The sequence below is a fragment of the Durio zibethinus genome, chromosome 18, assembly GCF_047325235.1.
Source record: "Durio zibethinus cultivar Kanyao isolate XHJ-2024 chromosome 18, ASM4732523v1, whole genome shotgun sequence".
NCBI lineage: Eukaryota > Viridiplantae > Streptophyta > Magnoliopsida > Malvales > Malvaceae > Durio > Durio zibethinus.
The window spans coordinates 16,962,091-16,980,395 of NC_143179.1; the positions used below are offsets into that span (position 1 = coordinate 16,962,091).

Consider the following 18,305-nt stretch of genomic DNA (forward strand, 5'->3'; position numbering starts at 1 on the left):
ACTTGCTCTGTGAATATAAAATCTTGACTTTATGAATACTTTACTTTATGAATACTTGAGTTTGAATTTTTTTAAATAAGATAAGGTGGTGGGGAAGGGAGAAATGAAACAAGATTCTTGAAGAGTTGCTATGTATTTATTAAAACGCGTTTTCAGGGCCAACTTATTAATTATAATAAACACGTTTCAAGATTTATATTTGATTCATTTTTAATGTATAAATTTTAAATATTATTAATGAAAAAGATGATATTACCTTATTAATAAGTAAGTTTTTTTAAAATATTAATTTTTATATATTTATTTTAAAAATTAATATTTATTCATTAATGAAATAATATTATTTAATTTATTGATAGTATACAAAAATTTATACATCAAATATAAACTCTAAACGAAAACCCAATAGTTGCAAAGGAAATATCTTTACAGAAACTTTGCTAAATATCCCCATACTTTGAATTGGTCCGCGGGTGGACGAGAAATCGTGCATGCGAAAGTCTTTTGACGAAGACAATAATATTCACGCCTTACCGTTTTGAATGGGAAAATAATGGAAAGACATTTCAGACCCATCTCTTACGGGCCATCGGAAACTTTTCGACTATAAATCTAGCAATTTTACAACTCTAAGTTCATAAAACCAGAGAAAGGAATTGAATCTGTACTCTTTGGCCATGGCTGCCATTTTATTACTTTTTCTTCTGTCTACCTCCATCATTTCAACCGCAATAGCTCAACCAAGGCATTCCAATATAAGTCTAGGCTCGTCTCTAACACCCAGAGGCCAATCTGCATGGCTATCCCCTTCTGGCCTATATGCCTTTGGATTTTATCAGCAAGGTAAGGGGTATGCTGTTGGAATTTTTATTGCTGGAGTTCGCCAGAAGACTGTTGTTTGGACGGCCAACCGAGATGATCCTCCTGTTCCAAGCAGCGCTAATTTGATTCTTACAACTGATGGAAGGCTCATTCTGCGATCAACACGAGATATATCCATTACTGATTCTACTGAAAAAGTCGCCACAGCTTCGATGCTTGATTCTGGCAATTTTGTTCTATACAATTCAGACCAAGAAAAAATCTGGGAGAGCTTTATACACCCTACCACTACCATTCTTCCAGGACAAAAACTCTTAGCCGGGACAGCGCTATACTCTAGCGTCTCAGACACTGATCAGTCGACAGGATTGTTTCAACTTATCATGCAGACCGATGGGAACCTTGTGCAGTACCCGGTGGCTACTTATACAGCCGCACCATGGTATGCGTATTGGGCCTCTGGTACATTTGGTGCAGGAGATAATGTGAGCTTGAATCTCGACAATGATGGCCGTACGTACTTACTCAATTCCTCAGGAGTCAACATAAAGGATATATTTATAGGAGGATATGATACCAATGAAACAATCTATCTGATGAAAATTGATCCGGATGGCATCTTCCGAATCTATTCTTATAAATTAAATCAGGATGGCAACGGATCAGTGATATATGTATCTTCTTCAGACAGGTGTGCGCCTAAGGGTCTATGCGGCCTTAATGCCTATTGCGTTATCACTGATCAAGGAGCTGAGTGCAAATGCATACCGGGATTCACTCCGGTAAAAAAGGGCAATTCTAGTGCTGGCTGCGAAAGGGATTTCGCCATGCAAAGCTGCAATAGGAATGATCAGAGAAACCAGTACACCATTCAGGCGGTTGATAATACGGAATGGGAAGACAATGGATATTCTGATTTGTCTTTATTAACCGAAGAAGATTGTAAATCTGCATGTCTGGAAGATTGTGTGTGTGAAGCTGCCATGTTTAAAGAAAGAAACTGCAGGAAGCAAAGGCTGCCTCTGAGATTTGGGAGATGGAAAGTTTCTGAAGAAAACGTTGCTTTGATTAAAATAGGTCTATCTGCGTCCACTGAATCAACAAAACATGATCAAGGCAAACAAAAACCTGGTATGGTAATTTTAATAATTGGTCTTTCATTGATTGGCTTAGCGGTTTTGTTGGTATTTTCTGGGGCTTTGATTTTTAGAAATCATGTCTTCACATACAAAATGGTTTCTACGATTACCAACATAAACTTGTGTGAGAATGTTGCTCCGATATCATTTAGTTTTGCACAAATTGAGCAGATGACTAATAGTTTCAAGGATGAAATTGGAAAAGGAGCATTCGGGACAGTTTACAAAGGAACAATTTCGGATAGCCTGATGGCTGTTGCGGTGAAGAAATTGGACAACGTATCATCTCAAGGGGAGCGAGAGTTTCAAACAGAGATGAAAATTATAGGTAGAACTCATCATCGAAATTTAGTTCGACTAATCGGCTATTGCCACGAAGGGGCTAATAGGTTGTTGGTATACGAGTACATGGTCAATGGATCACTTGCAGATGTACTCTTCACACCTGAAAAAAGACCTAGTTGGAATGAAAGGGTGCAAATTGCTCGCAACATAGCAAGAGGTCTCCTCTATCTTCACGAAGAGTGTGAGACTCAAATAATCCATTGCGACATCAAATCTCAAAATATACTAATGGATGAACAGGGTCAAGCAAAAATATGTGATTTTGGATTGGCCAAGCTTCTAAAGCCAGACCAAACCAAAACCTTCACTGGGATCAGAGGAACAAGGGGGTATGTTGCACCGGAGTGGCACAGGAAACTGCCGGTGACAGTCAAAGCAGATGTTTACAGCTTTGGAATTGTACTGTTGGAGATCATATGTTGTCGACGGAGTGTAAATTGGAGTCTTCTTGAGGATGAAGCTGTCCTCGAAGAATGGGTCTACCATTGTTTCCAAGCTGGTGAACTACGGAAACTAGTAGAGGATGATGAAGAGGTTGACAAGAAACAATTGGAAAGGATGGTGAGAGTGGGACTATGGTGTATCCTGGATGAGCCTACACTCCGCCCTTCCATGAAAAAGGTTCTGTTGATGTTGGAAGGGACAGTTGAGATCCCAGTACCTCCAAGCCCAACTTCATTTTTCTGTGCTGTTTGATTGGTCGATGCTGTTTAAGATTTGGAGAAGGGAACTTTGCAATTGCTTACCTTCCGATGCGTAATTTTGCTGCTGTTGTTGTTGTTTTTTTTTTTTTTTTTAAACGAAGTAATTATTAGGTCAAGCAATAAAAAGTGAAAAAAAAGTGTGTGAATCTATTGAGAGTTTGTGAGATGATTATGAATTGGCTCAAACGATGAAAACAAATTAATTTAAATCAGTTCTAAATATATATATATATATATATATATTAGATAAAATTAAAAAATCTCTTGTCGCCAAAAACCAAAATTTTTGTAGCCATTTTTCTTTTTGGTATAGTGTTTGTACGAAATAATAAGAGCATATATATATATTTTTTTATCAAAAGGGTTAGTTTAAGATTGTTGTCCATTGAAAAAAATTCCGTAGCTAGTGTGTTAATTGATTGAAGACTGAAAAGAGGATGGGTTGAACAAATTGGTTATATGTGTATCAAGAAATTCTTGAAGATAGGAAGCAATGTGTATGGTAATTATTTTATTTTTTTTATTGTTACATTTTTTAAAGTAATTTGATATATTTAATTATTACACTTAATTAGGGATATAATAAAAAAATAATAATAAAGGAATTGGCTCAGAAACATTTTTATTTGCAGGAATTTAATATATATTGCTCTTTAATATTATGTAAAATTATGTCTGAAAATATAATTAGACTAGAAACTAAATTAACATAAATAAATAAATAAAAAAAACCTTCACGAGCCTTTTTCTATCAATACGACAAGAAATCGTGCTAGATCAAAATTTTAAATAAAAGATTTTTGGTTGAAAACATTAACAATGTTTTTGTAGTTTTTTTCTTTTCCAAGTTTTTCTCATAAGCTCTTCCTTTTATTATACTCAACTAAAATTTTAAATTATTATTTTGATTTAATTGAACATTTCAATGAAAATGAGGAAATTTTGTTTCTTTGCCACGTTCAAGTTTGACGTATCATGCATGTTAAATATAGCCCTTATTTGGCGACCCGATATTCTCCATTGATTTTAGAAATTTACGTGTCAAAATTTAATATAATAAGATTACTATTCTACTAGTTTTTTCAAACTTAAGATTTAATTAAAATAATTTATTATTTCTTAAAAGTTAAATTTTTATAAAATTAAAATTTGATTTTTAACATTTATAATTTTTACTTTTTTTTTTATCTTCCACTTCTTTTGCATAAAAAAAATCTAATAATCCTCTATTTACTAAGTGATGCCGAAAATTGATGTTTTAGATATGGAGATTAACTATAAACAGAAAACTCACAAAAAAAATAACTTACAAGAATGTAAACAATGGCAGAATATGATTATTAGATTAAAAGAGATAAAAGTTTACCACCAAGACTAGAAACTAAGGGATACAAAAATAATACTCTAAGAATTCTAATTAAGGATATAGAATAATAAAAGTTTATCACTCAAGGAAATCCACCTAAGAAATATAGAACTTAAAAAAAAATCAAAAAGATTGCCTAAGGATAAATAAAACTCTGTTCAGCCTTTTACCAAAGTATAATAAAAACTATATAGGTTAGAAACATCCCTCCAAGCATGGAAACTTTCAAATTGCATTGCTAGAATCATTCATAAAATCATGAGATTTGCATGTGAACATAATCTACCCATTTACTCCTGAACCTTACCACAATCTCATTCATATTCATAATCTTCTTTTTTCAGCTAGTGTGAATGCAATCTCCTTATTTCAGCTCACCTTATTTATGTGTGGATTCGAACCAAGGATAAGTCTATCTTATTTTTGGATAAGTTTGCCTTGTCTAAGCCCAAGTTGTATGATGTGCAGACACTTCAATGTCAATCTCTTCTAGTTGGAAAAGACTTGTCCTTAAGTCTGAACTAGTATTTTTGTCATGATAAGGTGATAAATCAGCAACATTTAAGGTGAAAGATACTTTATAAGTGTCGAAAAGCTCTATCTTATAGGCATTCTCTCCAATGTGTTGGAGGACTTTAAATGGACCATCTGCCTTAGGTTGTAATTTGTCAAATTTTTCTGGAGAAAATCTCTCTTTTTGTAAGTTAATCCATACCAAATCACCTTCTTTGAACTTTATATATTTTTTATGCTTATTTGCTGCCTTTTTATATTTCTCATTTTGCTGTAAAATCTTAGCTCTCACTTGTTCGTATAATTATTTGATACTCTTAGGCATCTTTTATGCATCTCTATTAAATTGTTGATTAGTAGGGAGATTAACTAAATCTAAAGGGTTGATTGGATTCTTATTATACACCACTTCAAAAGGGCTGCAACCAGTGATTTGACTTAGTGAGCGATTGTAGGCAAACTCTACTTAAGGTAAAATAATATCCCATTGCTTGATATTCTTTCCCACATAACTTTTTAGAAGGTTGCCCAAGTTACAGTTGATTACTTCTATTTAACCATTTGTTTGAGGATGATGAGAAGAACTATATTTGAGATCAGTGCCGTCTTTCCTCTAGAGGGTGCACCAAAAATGATTAAAAAACTTGAGATCTTGATCAGACACCATGGATCTAAGAACTCCATATAGCCTTACAGTTTTCTTGAAATACATATCAAAAACATGAGAAGCATCTATTGTTTTGGTACAAGGAACAAAATAGGCCATCTTGGAAAAACTATCAATAACCACCATGATGGAGTTTTTGTTCCTCTGAGTTTTGGGCAGTCTAACCACAAAGTCCAAACTAACATCCTCTCAAAGAGCATTAGGCACGGGCAGTGGAGTATACAATCTAATGTTTTGGCCATGACTTTTGGTAATATGACACATTCTACATTGTTTAAGGTGTTTCATCACATCCCCCTTCATTCTTGACCAATAAAATCTATCTCGTAAAAGAGCAAGTGTCTTATCCCTTCTAAAGTGTCCACCCAATGCACCATCATGAGCCTCATTGATTAAAGCTTATCTCAAGAAAAATGAAAGAATGCAAAGGTTATTAGCCTTGAAGAGATATCCATCATATAATAAATCACATTAAATCCAAGAACTTCAACAGCCATAGTCCCCAATAAGGAGTATTTTTGACTCAAAGCATCTGCCACCACATTTTGAGTTACTCAATTTATGTTTGATAGTGAAGTTGAAGGCTTGAAGGAACTCCACCCAAGCCGTATACCTTCGGTTAAGCTTGTGCTAGCTATTGATAAACTTCAAGGCCTTATGGTCTAAATATGGGACAAATGACTTAGGAAAGAGATACTGACTCCAATGGAATAATGCTCTATATATGGCATAAAACTCTTTGTTATAGGTTGAATACTTTCTCTTGGCATCATTGAGTTTCTCAGTGAAAAATATTATAGGCTTTCTTCCTTGACTTAAAATAGCGCCTAATCCAAAATTGGATGCATCACATTCCACCTTGAACAATTTATCAAAATCTGGTAAAGACAAGATTGAAGCTTCAATGATCTTGGTCTTGATAAGCTCAAAGCTGTGTCGGGCTTCTTTACTCCACTTAAAAACTTTATTCTTCAAACATTCAATGATGGGAGCCACAATGGAGCTAAAACTCTTAATGAAGTGCCTATAAAAAGATGCAAGGCCATGAAAGCTTCGAGTATTATATAGAGATACTGGTGTTGGCTAATTTAAAATTACCTCAACCTTGCTAAGATCCATCTTTATTCCTTCATTTGACATCATAAACCCTAAAAACACAAGGTTAAAAGTAAAAAAACTACACTTTTTTAGGTTAGCATAAAGTTTTTGTTCCCTCAATATGCAAAATAATTGGTGTAGATGATTCAAGTGTTGGTCTTTATCCTTGCTGTACACCAGAATATCATCAAAATAAACTACTACAAATTTGCCAATATAAGGTTTAAAGATATGATTCATAAATCGCATGAAAGTACTAAGAGCATTGGATAAACCAAAAGGCTTTACCATCCATTCATAGAGCCTATCATTTGTCTTAAAGGCTATTTTTCACTCATCTTCAGGCCTCATTTTAATTTGATGATAACCACTGCGTAGATCTATCTAGGAAAAAATAGTTACTCCATGTAGTTGGTCCAATAAGTCATCTAAGTGTGGAATAGAAAAATGATAGTCAGCTATGATTTTGTTAATTGCTCTACTATCCATACACATACACCATGATCCATCCTTCTTAGGCACCAAAAGGGTTAGGACTACATAAGGGCTCATGCTTTCATGCACTATTCTTTTTCTCACCAATTCATCAACTTGGCATTGCAACTCTACATGCTCTTTATGACTCATCCTATAGGCTACCTTATTAGATAGAACAGCTCTTGGAATAAGGTCTATGCAGTATTAAATGTCCTTTATTGATGGTAGACTAGCTAGTAGCTTCTTTTGAACAATATCTTAAAATTTTATCAATAATGGTTGTATCACTGTAGGAGGCTTTTCACTATCTTTATTCTTTTCAATCAACACCAATGCATACATAGTACTATCCATCTTATTTTTTTTTTGTATAATTGGCATTGATAAACAAAATACTTCTTTCCTCTTTGGTTGGTTTTGACATGACTATAGCTTGGTAAGGCCTAAGATGATTTTGCATCCTTCATAAATGTGTAAGTGTTATGGTAACCATCATAAATAACCCTTCTATCATAATGCCAAGGTCTTTCAAGTAGCAAATGGAAAGTAGCCATTGGAGCTACATTACATCACACTTCATCATTGTATTGATTTTTTATAAAAAAAGAAACCAAACACCTCTTGCTAACCTTGATTTCATTTTTTTTTTTTTACAACTATGACAGCTTATATGGTTGGGGGTGATCCATTACTTTGAGGCTTAATTTCTATACCATAAAGGTTGAAACAATGTTTTCAAAACTTTTACTATCAATTATAATATCACATACCTTCTTATGGGCAGTACACCAAGTGTGAAACACGTTTTTATGCAACCAATCTTTTTTCTTAACAGGTGCAGTACTTAAGTTGTATTATATAACTAAGGATGCTTCACAATCACCATAGGTTACCTTTTCTTCCTCTTCAAGGTTTTGATCCTCTTCAACCAGCTTCTCTTTATTTTCTTCTAAGTCTTCCTCTACTAGAGTCACAATCTTCCTATTTGGGTATTCTGAAGCAATGTGTCTAAGCCCTTGACATTTAAAACACCATTTGGTTTGTGTATTAAATTAAGGCTTGCTTGTTGAGGTTCTATCTTTCTTTTGAGGTTGCTTTAGATTAGGCCTAGAAGGAACAACAATTTTAGATGAGCCACCTTTATTGATATAGCTTTCTTTGGACCTAAATCTTGAGCTACTACCACGGGCCTCTTTTTGTTATCTTTCCATCTTAAAGGCAAGCTTGCATATATCGTTGAAAGTCTAATAGGGTTGTAGCTGTACCATATTAGCTATCTCAATCTTTAATCCTTTAAGATATTAAGCAATAGTCTGCTCTTCCTGTTTCACCAATTCACACTTTAACATGAAGTAATCAAACTCAGCCGTATACTCCTCCACTGAGAGATCTCTTTGTTTCAAGTTATGAAGCCTAACGAATATATCTTACTGAAAGTTATCTGAAAGATACTTTCTCTTCAACTATTTTATCATTTTCTCTCAAGTTATAATTTTTCTCCTGCCTTCTCTTTCCCTTTGCTTTTTCAAAATTTTCCACCAAAAAGATACATACTTTTTGAGTTTGATGGCCATTAGCTTCACCTTACGATATTCAAGGGTATCATGATAATTCAAATATACGTTTCATCGTGTGTAGCCAATCTAAGAATTCTTTAGGTTGCATCTTCCCCTTGAATTCAAGAATTTTTATCTTTGAATTGAATATGCTAGGTTGAAGTTGGTTTCTGAGTAGATAGTCTCTAACTTATTGTGGGTGAAATAGGGTGCTATCATCAGAATCACTGTTGTTTCCATGGAATGGATTGGTTTCTCCTTTATCTTATTTGTTTCTCTTTCGTTGCCTCTTTATCTTCTCTTTCTTTTCTTTTATATGCAACTTATTTTATAGTTAAAAAATCTGTTACCGCATCTTCTCTATAAAGGCATCCATTGGGTCAACATTCGTAGTTGCTATAACGTTAGTGTTGGCTTCAACCTCTTCTATTGATGCTTGATGATGATGACCTGCCATAGCTCTGATACGAATTTGATGCCTAGAATTGATGTTTGAGATATGAAGATTAACTGCAAACAAAAAACTCACAAAAAGATAACTCACAAGAATTTGAATAATGGTAGAATATGATTGTTAGATTAAAAGGGATAAAAGTTCACCACCAAAACTAGAAACTAAAAGATACAAAAACACCACCTTAAGAATTCTAATCAAGGATATAGAACAATAAAAGTTCACCACTCTAGAAAATCTATCTAAAAGATACAAAACTTGAAAAATAATCAAGAAGATTTCCTAAGGATAAATAAAACTTTATTCTACCTTTTACCAAAGAATAATAGAAAATATATAGGCTAAAAACATCCCTCCAAGCATGAAAACTTTCAGATTACATTGCTAGAATCATGCCTAAAATCATGAGATTTGCATGTAAACATAATCTGCCCATTTACTCATGAACCTGACCACAATTCCATTCATATTCATGATCTAATTTTTTTAGCTAGTGTGAACGCAATCTCTCTATTCTAGCCCACTTTATTTATGTGTGAATTTGGACCAAAGATAGGCCCATCTTATTTTTGGATAAGTCTGCCTTAGTCTCAGTTTAAGTTGTATGATATGCAGATACTTTGGTTCACTAAAGGAAATAGTCTTAGAAGAAAACTTTGCTAAATCACTAAAACTTTAAATTGGCGCTAGTAGAGGTGATGATTGGACAAGTTGATATGGTTTGAATTGGGTTATATCGAGTTAAAGAAAATTTAAGTCCCTTCATAATCTAATCATTTTAAGCTCAAGTCACTTAGGTTTTAAGTCTTTCTAGTTTTGATATTTGGGATTATTTGAATTTGAATAATTTTATATTTAAATTTTGAGTTTTAAAATCAAATCAATATAATTTTAATTAATTTGTATTTGACTTATTTTAAACTTAAATTATTGACTTTTTTTTAATTAAATCAAATTGAATCAAATCAAATTTGAAAAGATTGGGTAAATCGATTGGAGATGATTTTGCTTAGACCTTGTTTAATAAACCATTGCAATTTTTCATTGCGCTGAAAGTGAACATTTTCAACATTTTAATTTTTTCAATGCATTTGATAATACATTCTAAAATCACTTAAAAGAATTTTTTTTTTAATTATATCAGGAGAGCAAAGCCTTAGTACAAGTAAAAGAGATAAGGGAGGTTCAATTCAAAACCAAGCTCTTGATGTCTCCTCAAGCACCTTTAGCCACTAAACCAAAGGCTTGGGGACCACTTAAAAGAATTTTTTTAATTAAAAAGTGTTGAATAAGATAAGTAGTAGTAGACTTATCACTTAATGCAAAAAATATTCATTAAATTTTTCTTTTAAAATTTTTTGAACTATTATCTCCTTAAAACCCTACTTAATATCTGCAAAAAAATAAAAATAAAATGATAAAATAATAAATTTTTAGAATTTAATATTTTACAGCTATCAAACAATATATTTATATTCAGTATTTAATTTTCAATAAAATACTAAATAATTTTTATAATTCAAATTCAGTAATTAAATTTAATATTAAAAGTTCAGTACTTAAATTTCAACGTTTGGGTTTTTTCTTTTTTAGTTTATGAAACAAAACCTTACTCTAGATGCTATTTTATTTTACCTGTTGAAAGTCTTACTGAAGTTAAGTTTCAATTTATTCAATTTAATTAAAAATAATACCTATTACTTAAATTTTGGCTACGTTACACAAAGCTGATTTTTTAGAGTGCCACATGTTGCATGGTGGTTGGCCACTGTTTACTTTTTCTTTTAATTTTTTCTTTAAAAATACTAATTTTTTAATTTATAAAAAGTATATATTATTTAAAAGATTATATTTTTATGTGTAAAATTCGTTTATACCAATTTTTTTTCCGTTTTTTGTTTTTACTCTATTTTATTTTTCTCTTTCTAAATAAAAAATTTAATTATGATTTTTTTAGTTTTAATTTTTTTAGAACATACTTGATCAATGCGTGGCTAACAATCCCATTTTCTTTGACCATTGTGTGTCATTTTTAGAGTTTTTTTTTTCTTTTTAGCATTTTTTGGGTTTCTTTACTTTTTTTAAAAAAAAATTATTTAATAAATATTTTTTAAAATTATAAAAATATATCTTTTTTAAAGATTTTATTTTTTATGTTTTAAGACCCATTTATATATATTTTTTTGTTTTTACCCATTAAACTTTTTTTAAAATTTTAAAAATTTAATAAAGAGTTTTTTATATTTTTGTAAAATCCACTTGAAACCAGTTGTATGTCATGTGTTTTTTTTTTCTTTCCTTTTTTTTTTTATTTTTTAAAGTATAAATGATATATTCTTTAAATTTTGTATTTTTTATTTGTTAAACACACTTATACCAAACTTCTTTTTTACTTTTCATTTTTCAACTTTTTTACATTTTCCATTTAAAAAAAATTTAATAAAGATTTTTTGAAGGATTTTTTATAGCCCATTTGAGTAATATATGGTTAACAATATTGTTCTCTTGGGCTATCGCATGCCATTTGAAGTTTTTTTTTATTTTCCTTTTTTTTTTTGAAGATTTTTTTTTAGTTTTAAACTTTTCTTTTAAAGTATTTAATAAATATTTTTTCAAATTATAAAAATATATATTTAAAAAAAATATATTTTTATGTTTTAAACTCACTTTTATCAAACTTTCGTTTTTGTTTTTACTTTTTTACCTTTTTTCTTTTTTAAATTAAAATAAAAATGTAATCAAGTTTTTTATGATTTTATTTTTATGTCGGACCCTCTTGATATCAATAGTATATCATATTTTTTTCTTTTTTTCTCTTTTAATATATTTAGTAAATAATTTTTATCTATTTTTTAAAAACCCACGTAATGTCAATAGTATGTCAATATGACACATGATAAGTTAGTTGACTGTAAGATTTAATGTGCTTTCAAAATTCAATGACTTCTTTAGATTGAGATGCAAAAAGATGGTATAACTATTTTGGAACAGAAGTGGTAGCTAATTTCACTTGATCAGTTTGGCAACAAAATGATGAAGGCTCATATTAGAACTTTTTAACACCATAATAATTACAACATGGAATATTTTCAATTGATGTAATGGAGAAAATGAAGGAGTATACAATGTTTCCTTAATAAAATAGTTTCATATTAATTCTAAAGAAAATTGAAATAAATACAATTGTATATCTTTCATTTAAAAATCATATAAAACTAACATTGTTTGTCATATGGAGAAGATAGAGCTATGTATAACCAATCATTCTTTCAGTGCTTTTTTTTGCTTAGGATAATCTTTCATTGATGCTTTCATTAATTGAAAGTAATTGCATGTTCTATTAATTGAACACTTAATTTTTCTATTATCTAAAAAAAATTGTTGTATATAAATTTTTATTATATATAAATATTAAAATACATAATTTTAAAAAATAAAATAAAATAAAATAAATTTCTAACCTGGATATCTTGTCATGTTCCAATGAATTTTGTTTCACCTTGAAAGAATTCATCATTGCATAACTTTTCTTTTTGATTCTGGCCAAATCTGATGCACAAAATTCCAAGCAATCAACAGACAATTTTGCAATGGAGATGAGCCAATCATTTGTTTGGAAAGAAAAGAAGATTTTTTACACAAAATTACATGAAGATAAACATGCATAAGTTTTGCACAAAAAATGACATAAAAGTTTTCATTTAAAAGTTACTGTTTGATATCTAACCTGATCTAAACTTTTTAACGATAATGATATTAGGCATATTAAATTTGAATGATGTTGAATATGTTGATTAAAGATGTAAAAATATAAAACTTTTTTACTTTTTTAGTTTAGTACTTATTAGACGGTATACTCAATATTAAATCTCCTTCAATGACTATTAATTTGACAATATATGCATATGGAATGCATGAATGTGAACTTATACATGCATCTCTAATAGATGTATGATGTATGTAGGTAGATAATTTGTGCATCAATAGTGTCATTTTTAATCTTTAAAAGAATCTACTATTTGTATTTGTTCAGGGAAACACTGTAAAAAGCTAAAGAGTTGGTTCATTTTGGAAAGATTTTCAAATTATGAATATCTACGAATAACATTAGCTAAAGAAGTTCAATAGATTGAGTCTAGGTACTTTTACTTTCTATTGTTCTTATCATGCAATCAGTATATACTGTTAATAGATATTTTATCATGGTTGAAGCATAAACCATGTTTTACTGACTCTTGAATATGCATAGGAATTATGTAAATGTAAATATATATATGATTGATTATTGAAGCAAAACTTTATGTGAATGATTATTGCTTCCAAGAAAATGGGTTTTCATTAGAATCACACTAATATATGTAGCAATTTAGCCTTTCATCTGCATTGCTTTTTTGCCATATTTCACCAACATTTATGTCTTTAAGTCTTCCAATGTCAATAACATACTACAAGGTAGTCCCCTGCTTGCCCTTTTCTCTTTTTCAATCTCTAACCATGGTCACACATTTCTTGGTTTTTATATTTAAATGAAAGTTGTAAATGTTATATATCTTGTATTATCATTTCAACATTGTTAGCATTTAGGTTTGTATCTTATTTAATTCTTTTGTGTTAAGATGTTTGCTTCTTTTTTTTTTTGAAAGATGGCTCCATAGTTAGATCATTTTATTCGACTCATGAACATAGGTTTATTAATTATATTTCTTCCCAAGTACCTGGTGACTCTTCTTTAGATATTATTAATGGTATAGGGATATCAAGAAGATTCATGCATAGTTTCAACAACAATATTGAGTTTGCTTTTGTTATTTAATGATTTAGTCTTCGCCTTTTAAGTTTGAGCTTTTTAGGATATTTTCTAACTCAATTGATCCTTTTAAAAAAAAATCTAAAACAAAAAAGTCAAATTGTTTTGTTATTAAATGAAACAAATGCCTCTGAAAGCTCTAAAAGATCTTTTATGATGATCATCCAAGTTAATGCTCTCCTATTTGTGTCTATTTTAAGATCCACTTCTCTAAACCTCTAAAATTTAAATCAATTAAAGGTAAATGTTTCTTCTGGTAGATCCTAACCATACTCCTTTGACTAAATGATTGATAAGACCTTTAACTTTTTTATTTTTGCTGCTCAATATTTTTAGATGTCAAATTAAGACTAATACAAAACCCAACTAAAAAAATGTATTCAAGTTGCATGGGAAAAAGTAAATATACCTTGGATAAGCTGTTGTGATGATTCATGCACATGATTTTTTTCCCTACAATGCTGAAACTATTGTTCTCTGAATTCTCGAGTCTCCAAGGTAGTCTCTCGCTTGCCTTTATCTCTTTTTCAATCTCTAATCATAGTGTCATAATGTCTAGATCCGGGGATCTATTGCTAGACATTGACTTTTAGGGAGTCACCACCAATCTTTTTTATCTAGGTGCGATTGGCCACCTAAAGAATCTGTCCTTTCAGGGAGTGCCTAAGTTTAAAGGCCCCTAAAAGAATAGGTTCAGGTCTACTAACCAGAACAGGGTTCGGGAGTTCGATTACGTGTGAGGAAGGTTATAGCACCCTCACAACGCCCATCAAAAGATGGTACCAGCTTAAATTTATGTTATCCAATTAGCTTTAAAATTTTACCAAGTAATTAATTGTTGAAAATTATTCTCAATTGACTCTAATACTTTTAGCAAAAAATTGAGAAAATCCCTTCACCTCAAGAGTATGTAAGAAAAACTACTATTTCACTTGCAAAGGCTCCATCGTCGGATTAATTAAGGAAAAATAAAAATCAAAATCAAAATCAAAATAGAAAGGAAGGAAAGGATGATTGTTCTTGTGTAGGAAAAATTGATACTTTCAACTTTTCCCCAAAAAATTTTTTTTGAAATTTATACTTTTAGAAAAATTGATACTTTCAACTTTTCCCTAAAAATATTTTTTAAAAATTTATTTTTAAGGAAAATTGATACTTTCAACTTTTTTCCAAAAATATTTTTTTGGAAATTTTGATTTTCAAGGAAAATTCATACTTTCAACTTTTTCTCAAAAATCTTTTATTGAAAATTTATTTTTAAGAAAAATTGATACTTTCAATTTTTCCCTAAAAATATTTTTTGAAAATTTTGATTTTCAAGGAAAATTGATACTTTCAACTTTTCTCCAAAAATCCTTTGTTTTTGAAAATTTATTTTTTTTAAGGAAAATTGATACTTTCAACTTTTCCCTAAAAATATTTTTTTGAAAATTTTGATTTTCAAAGAAAATTGATACTTTCAACTTTTCCTCAAAAATCTTTTTTTGAAAATTTACTTTTAAGGAAAATTGATACTTTCACCTATTTCCTAAAAATATTTTTTGAAAATTTTGATTTTGAAGGAAAATTGATACTTTCAACTTTTCCCTAAAAATATTTTTTTGGAAATTTTGATTTTCAAGGAAAATTGATACTTTCAACTTTTCCCTAAAAATATTTTTTTGGAAATTTTGATTTTCAAGGAAAATTGATACTTTCAACTTTTCCTCAAAAACTCTTTTTTGAAAATTTATTTTTAAGGAAAATTGATACTTTCAACTTTTTCCCAAAAATATTTTTTTGGAAATTTTAATTTTCAAGAAAAATTGATACTTTCAACTTTTCCTCAAAAATCCTTTTTTGAAAATTTATTTTTAAGGAAAATTGATATTTTCAACTTTTCCCCAAAAATATTTTTTTGACTTTTATTTAAAGAAAATAGAACAAAATAAAAGTGAAAATAAATGAAGATAAAAAATATTAAATAAATCTAATCTAATAAATATAAATAAATAAATAAATAAATAAAACAAATAATAAAAAAAACCTAGAGCGGCTCGGCTATCGGCTCAGCTCAAGAAAGAGAAACGGCTCGGAAGGACGGCTTGGAAAGCTCGGCTCAACTCGACTTGGCTCAGAGGGGGGCACACGTGGGTCAGGAAGCGGGTCGACGCTCGGGTCGGGTCTCGGCAAAACGCACGGATCCTCTGGGTCACTTAAGGCCAAAACGACATCGTTTTGAAAGGGTATATAAGGTCTTTACCTCTGTTTTTTGACAGAAAGCTCATCTCCTCTCTCTCTCTTCTTCCCTTTTTCTCTCCCTTCTCTCTAAAAGCTGAAGAACTCCGGTTGAATTTCGTCGAATTCTGAAAAATGTCATCAAAATTTGTAAAATTTCACCGGAAGTTGGCTAGAAGGTTGTCAGTTTTTGGAATTCTTCGTCGAAAACTGGGCAGCTCACCGAAAACTTCAAATTTGGTCGAAATCTTCGTCGAAAAATTCAAACTTCGTCAAAAAATTCAACCGAAATTTGGAATTTTCCAAAAATTCCCAGAAAAAATTTGCCAAAAAATCTTCAAAAAATTTTGCTAAATCCCAAAACACTCATAAACCTTTTCTTAGCATTCTATATGCCTCTTTTTCTCTCAAATCAGTAGCTTTGCTCACTGTTTTTTTTGTTCAGCATCTGTTCCAGGAGGTCCCTTTTATAGGGATTGATCAGGAGTTCCTGATCAATTCCAATTCCTCTTTGAACGGGGATTCAATCTTTGAGTCCAATCTGGACTCTTCTGATTGAATTCCCATTCATAATGGGATTCTTCAACTTTCAATCACAGCCATAAAAAAAATAAAAATAATAATAATAATAATATAATAATCAGATAAACAAAAATCATATAAACGGAACAAGAAAAGAGAAGAAAAAAATTATTAACAGATAATTAGAAATACAATAAGATAAATCCAAAAAAAATATTACAAGAAAAAAAGAATAATAAATAAATTATAATATAATAATAAATATATAACTATATAAATAAAATACATATAAATATTAACAATAAATAAATAAATAAAGATATACATATATTAATACATAATAATAATAATAATAAATAATAAAATACATAAAATACAAAAGAAAAAAAAATAATACAAGATAAAAATTGAATTGGGCTTACCCAATTGATCTGGGCCAGGCCCAATTGATCTGGGCCTAGACCCAATTAGATGTCTACAGTTGCCCCTCTTTACACATTTTCTGTGAAACAGAAATTGCGCAAAGACGTAGACACCCAATCAAAACTCAACTCAACATTATCATTTTTTATTTTTTTTTTGTTTTTTGTTTTTTTTTTTACCAAAGCTCCTCTAAACAGAGGCTTAACGACTTTGAGAAACATAAATTGCTCCTCTAAACAGAGGCACCACGATTTTTGAAAATAAATTGCTCCTCTAAACAGAGGCACCACGACTTTGAAAAATAAATTGCTCCTTGACAATCATGTCCAAAGGAGTTGAAAGTTGTGTTTGAAGGAATTTCAAGAGATTATGCCCAAAGGTCTTATAAATCAACCCTGATACCAGAAGACATCCTATTTCAAGGATTGGGGACTTACCTGACAAGCTTTTTCTTTTTCAATTTTGCAAAATATCTTCATATCTGTCTTCTCTATGTGAGATGTTGGAGCACCTTTGCTTCTTGAATTTATACACTATACTTTCCTGAAAGTAGTGTATGCTATGCAAATGCATATGAATTTCAATGCATGCTATACAAATGTTGGCCAAATAATTCCTATTCAATGTATGGTACTCAAGTTTTTCAAGCTCTTTTTTTTTCTTTTTTGGGTGTCAAGCCCTTTGATTCTTCAAGGATCCAATTGCATTGCTCTTCTAAGATCGAACCAATGTAGCTCTTAATTATTTCTTCCACTCATATTCTTCCTGTAACAAAAAATCTCTTCCCAAATTCAATGTCCTAATCAGGAGATGAACATCTCGATTCTGCCTTTTTCACTTTTGACTTATTCAATATAATGTAAAGATCTTTTTATGTTGTTATTCATTCACCAATCATTATTTCAAACTCAAAGAGTAAGAATGCATTTGCACATTTCTTTCATGGTAGGGTATTGAGAAGAAAAGAATATGAATGGTTGGGAAACAGTTATCAGAAAAAGGCACAAAGAATGAAATAAAACGTTTCTTATTAGCAAAATGTTGGCAAACTTTGGCCAAGAGAAAATTACAAGGATAGGTATGCGGACAAAGCCTAAAATAAACAATCAGATAATCATGATAACACATCTCAAAGTTTTTTCTGAAAACTCAACCCTCTGATGTATTTAACAACTTGGAACTCTTTCAAATTTGC

General features: G+C 30.5%; 1 protein-coding gene across 2 annotated transcripts; it reads left to right on the top strand.

Moving 5' to 3' along the window:
* The first annotated feature begins 456 nt into the window (after positions 1-456).
* On the top strand, positions 457-3,293 carry LOC111299783 (G-type lectin S-receptor-like serine/threonine-protein kinase LECRK3). 2 transcript variants are annotated; one of them, XM_089747749.1, is made up of 2 exons: positions 500-1,953; positions 2,167-3,293. In XM_089747749.1, exons 1-2 carry the CDS (start codon positions 678-680, stop codon positions 3,000-3,002), a joined length of 2,112 nt encoding a protein of 703 aa, XP_089603875.1. In that variant the 5' UTR covers positions 500-677; the 3' UTR covers positions 3,003-3,293. The 2 variants fall into 2 exon arrangements, with proteins under 2 accessions (XP_022750966.2, XP_089603875.1); XM_022895231.2 differs by having other exon boundaries at positions 457-3,293.
* Positions 3,294-18,305: the final 15,012 nt, after the last annotated feature.

Excerpts from the sequence above, each read along its gene's own strand:
- LOC111299783 (XM_022895231.2), top strand. The coding sequence starts at position 678 with ATGGCTGCCATTTTATTACTTTTTCTTCTGTCTACCTCCATCATTTCA.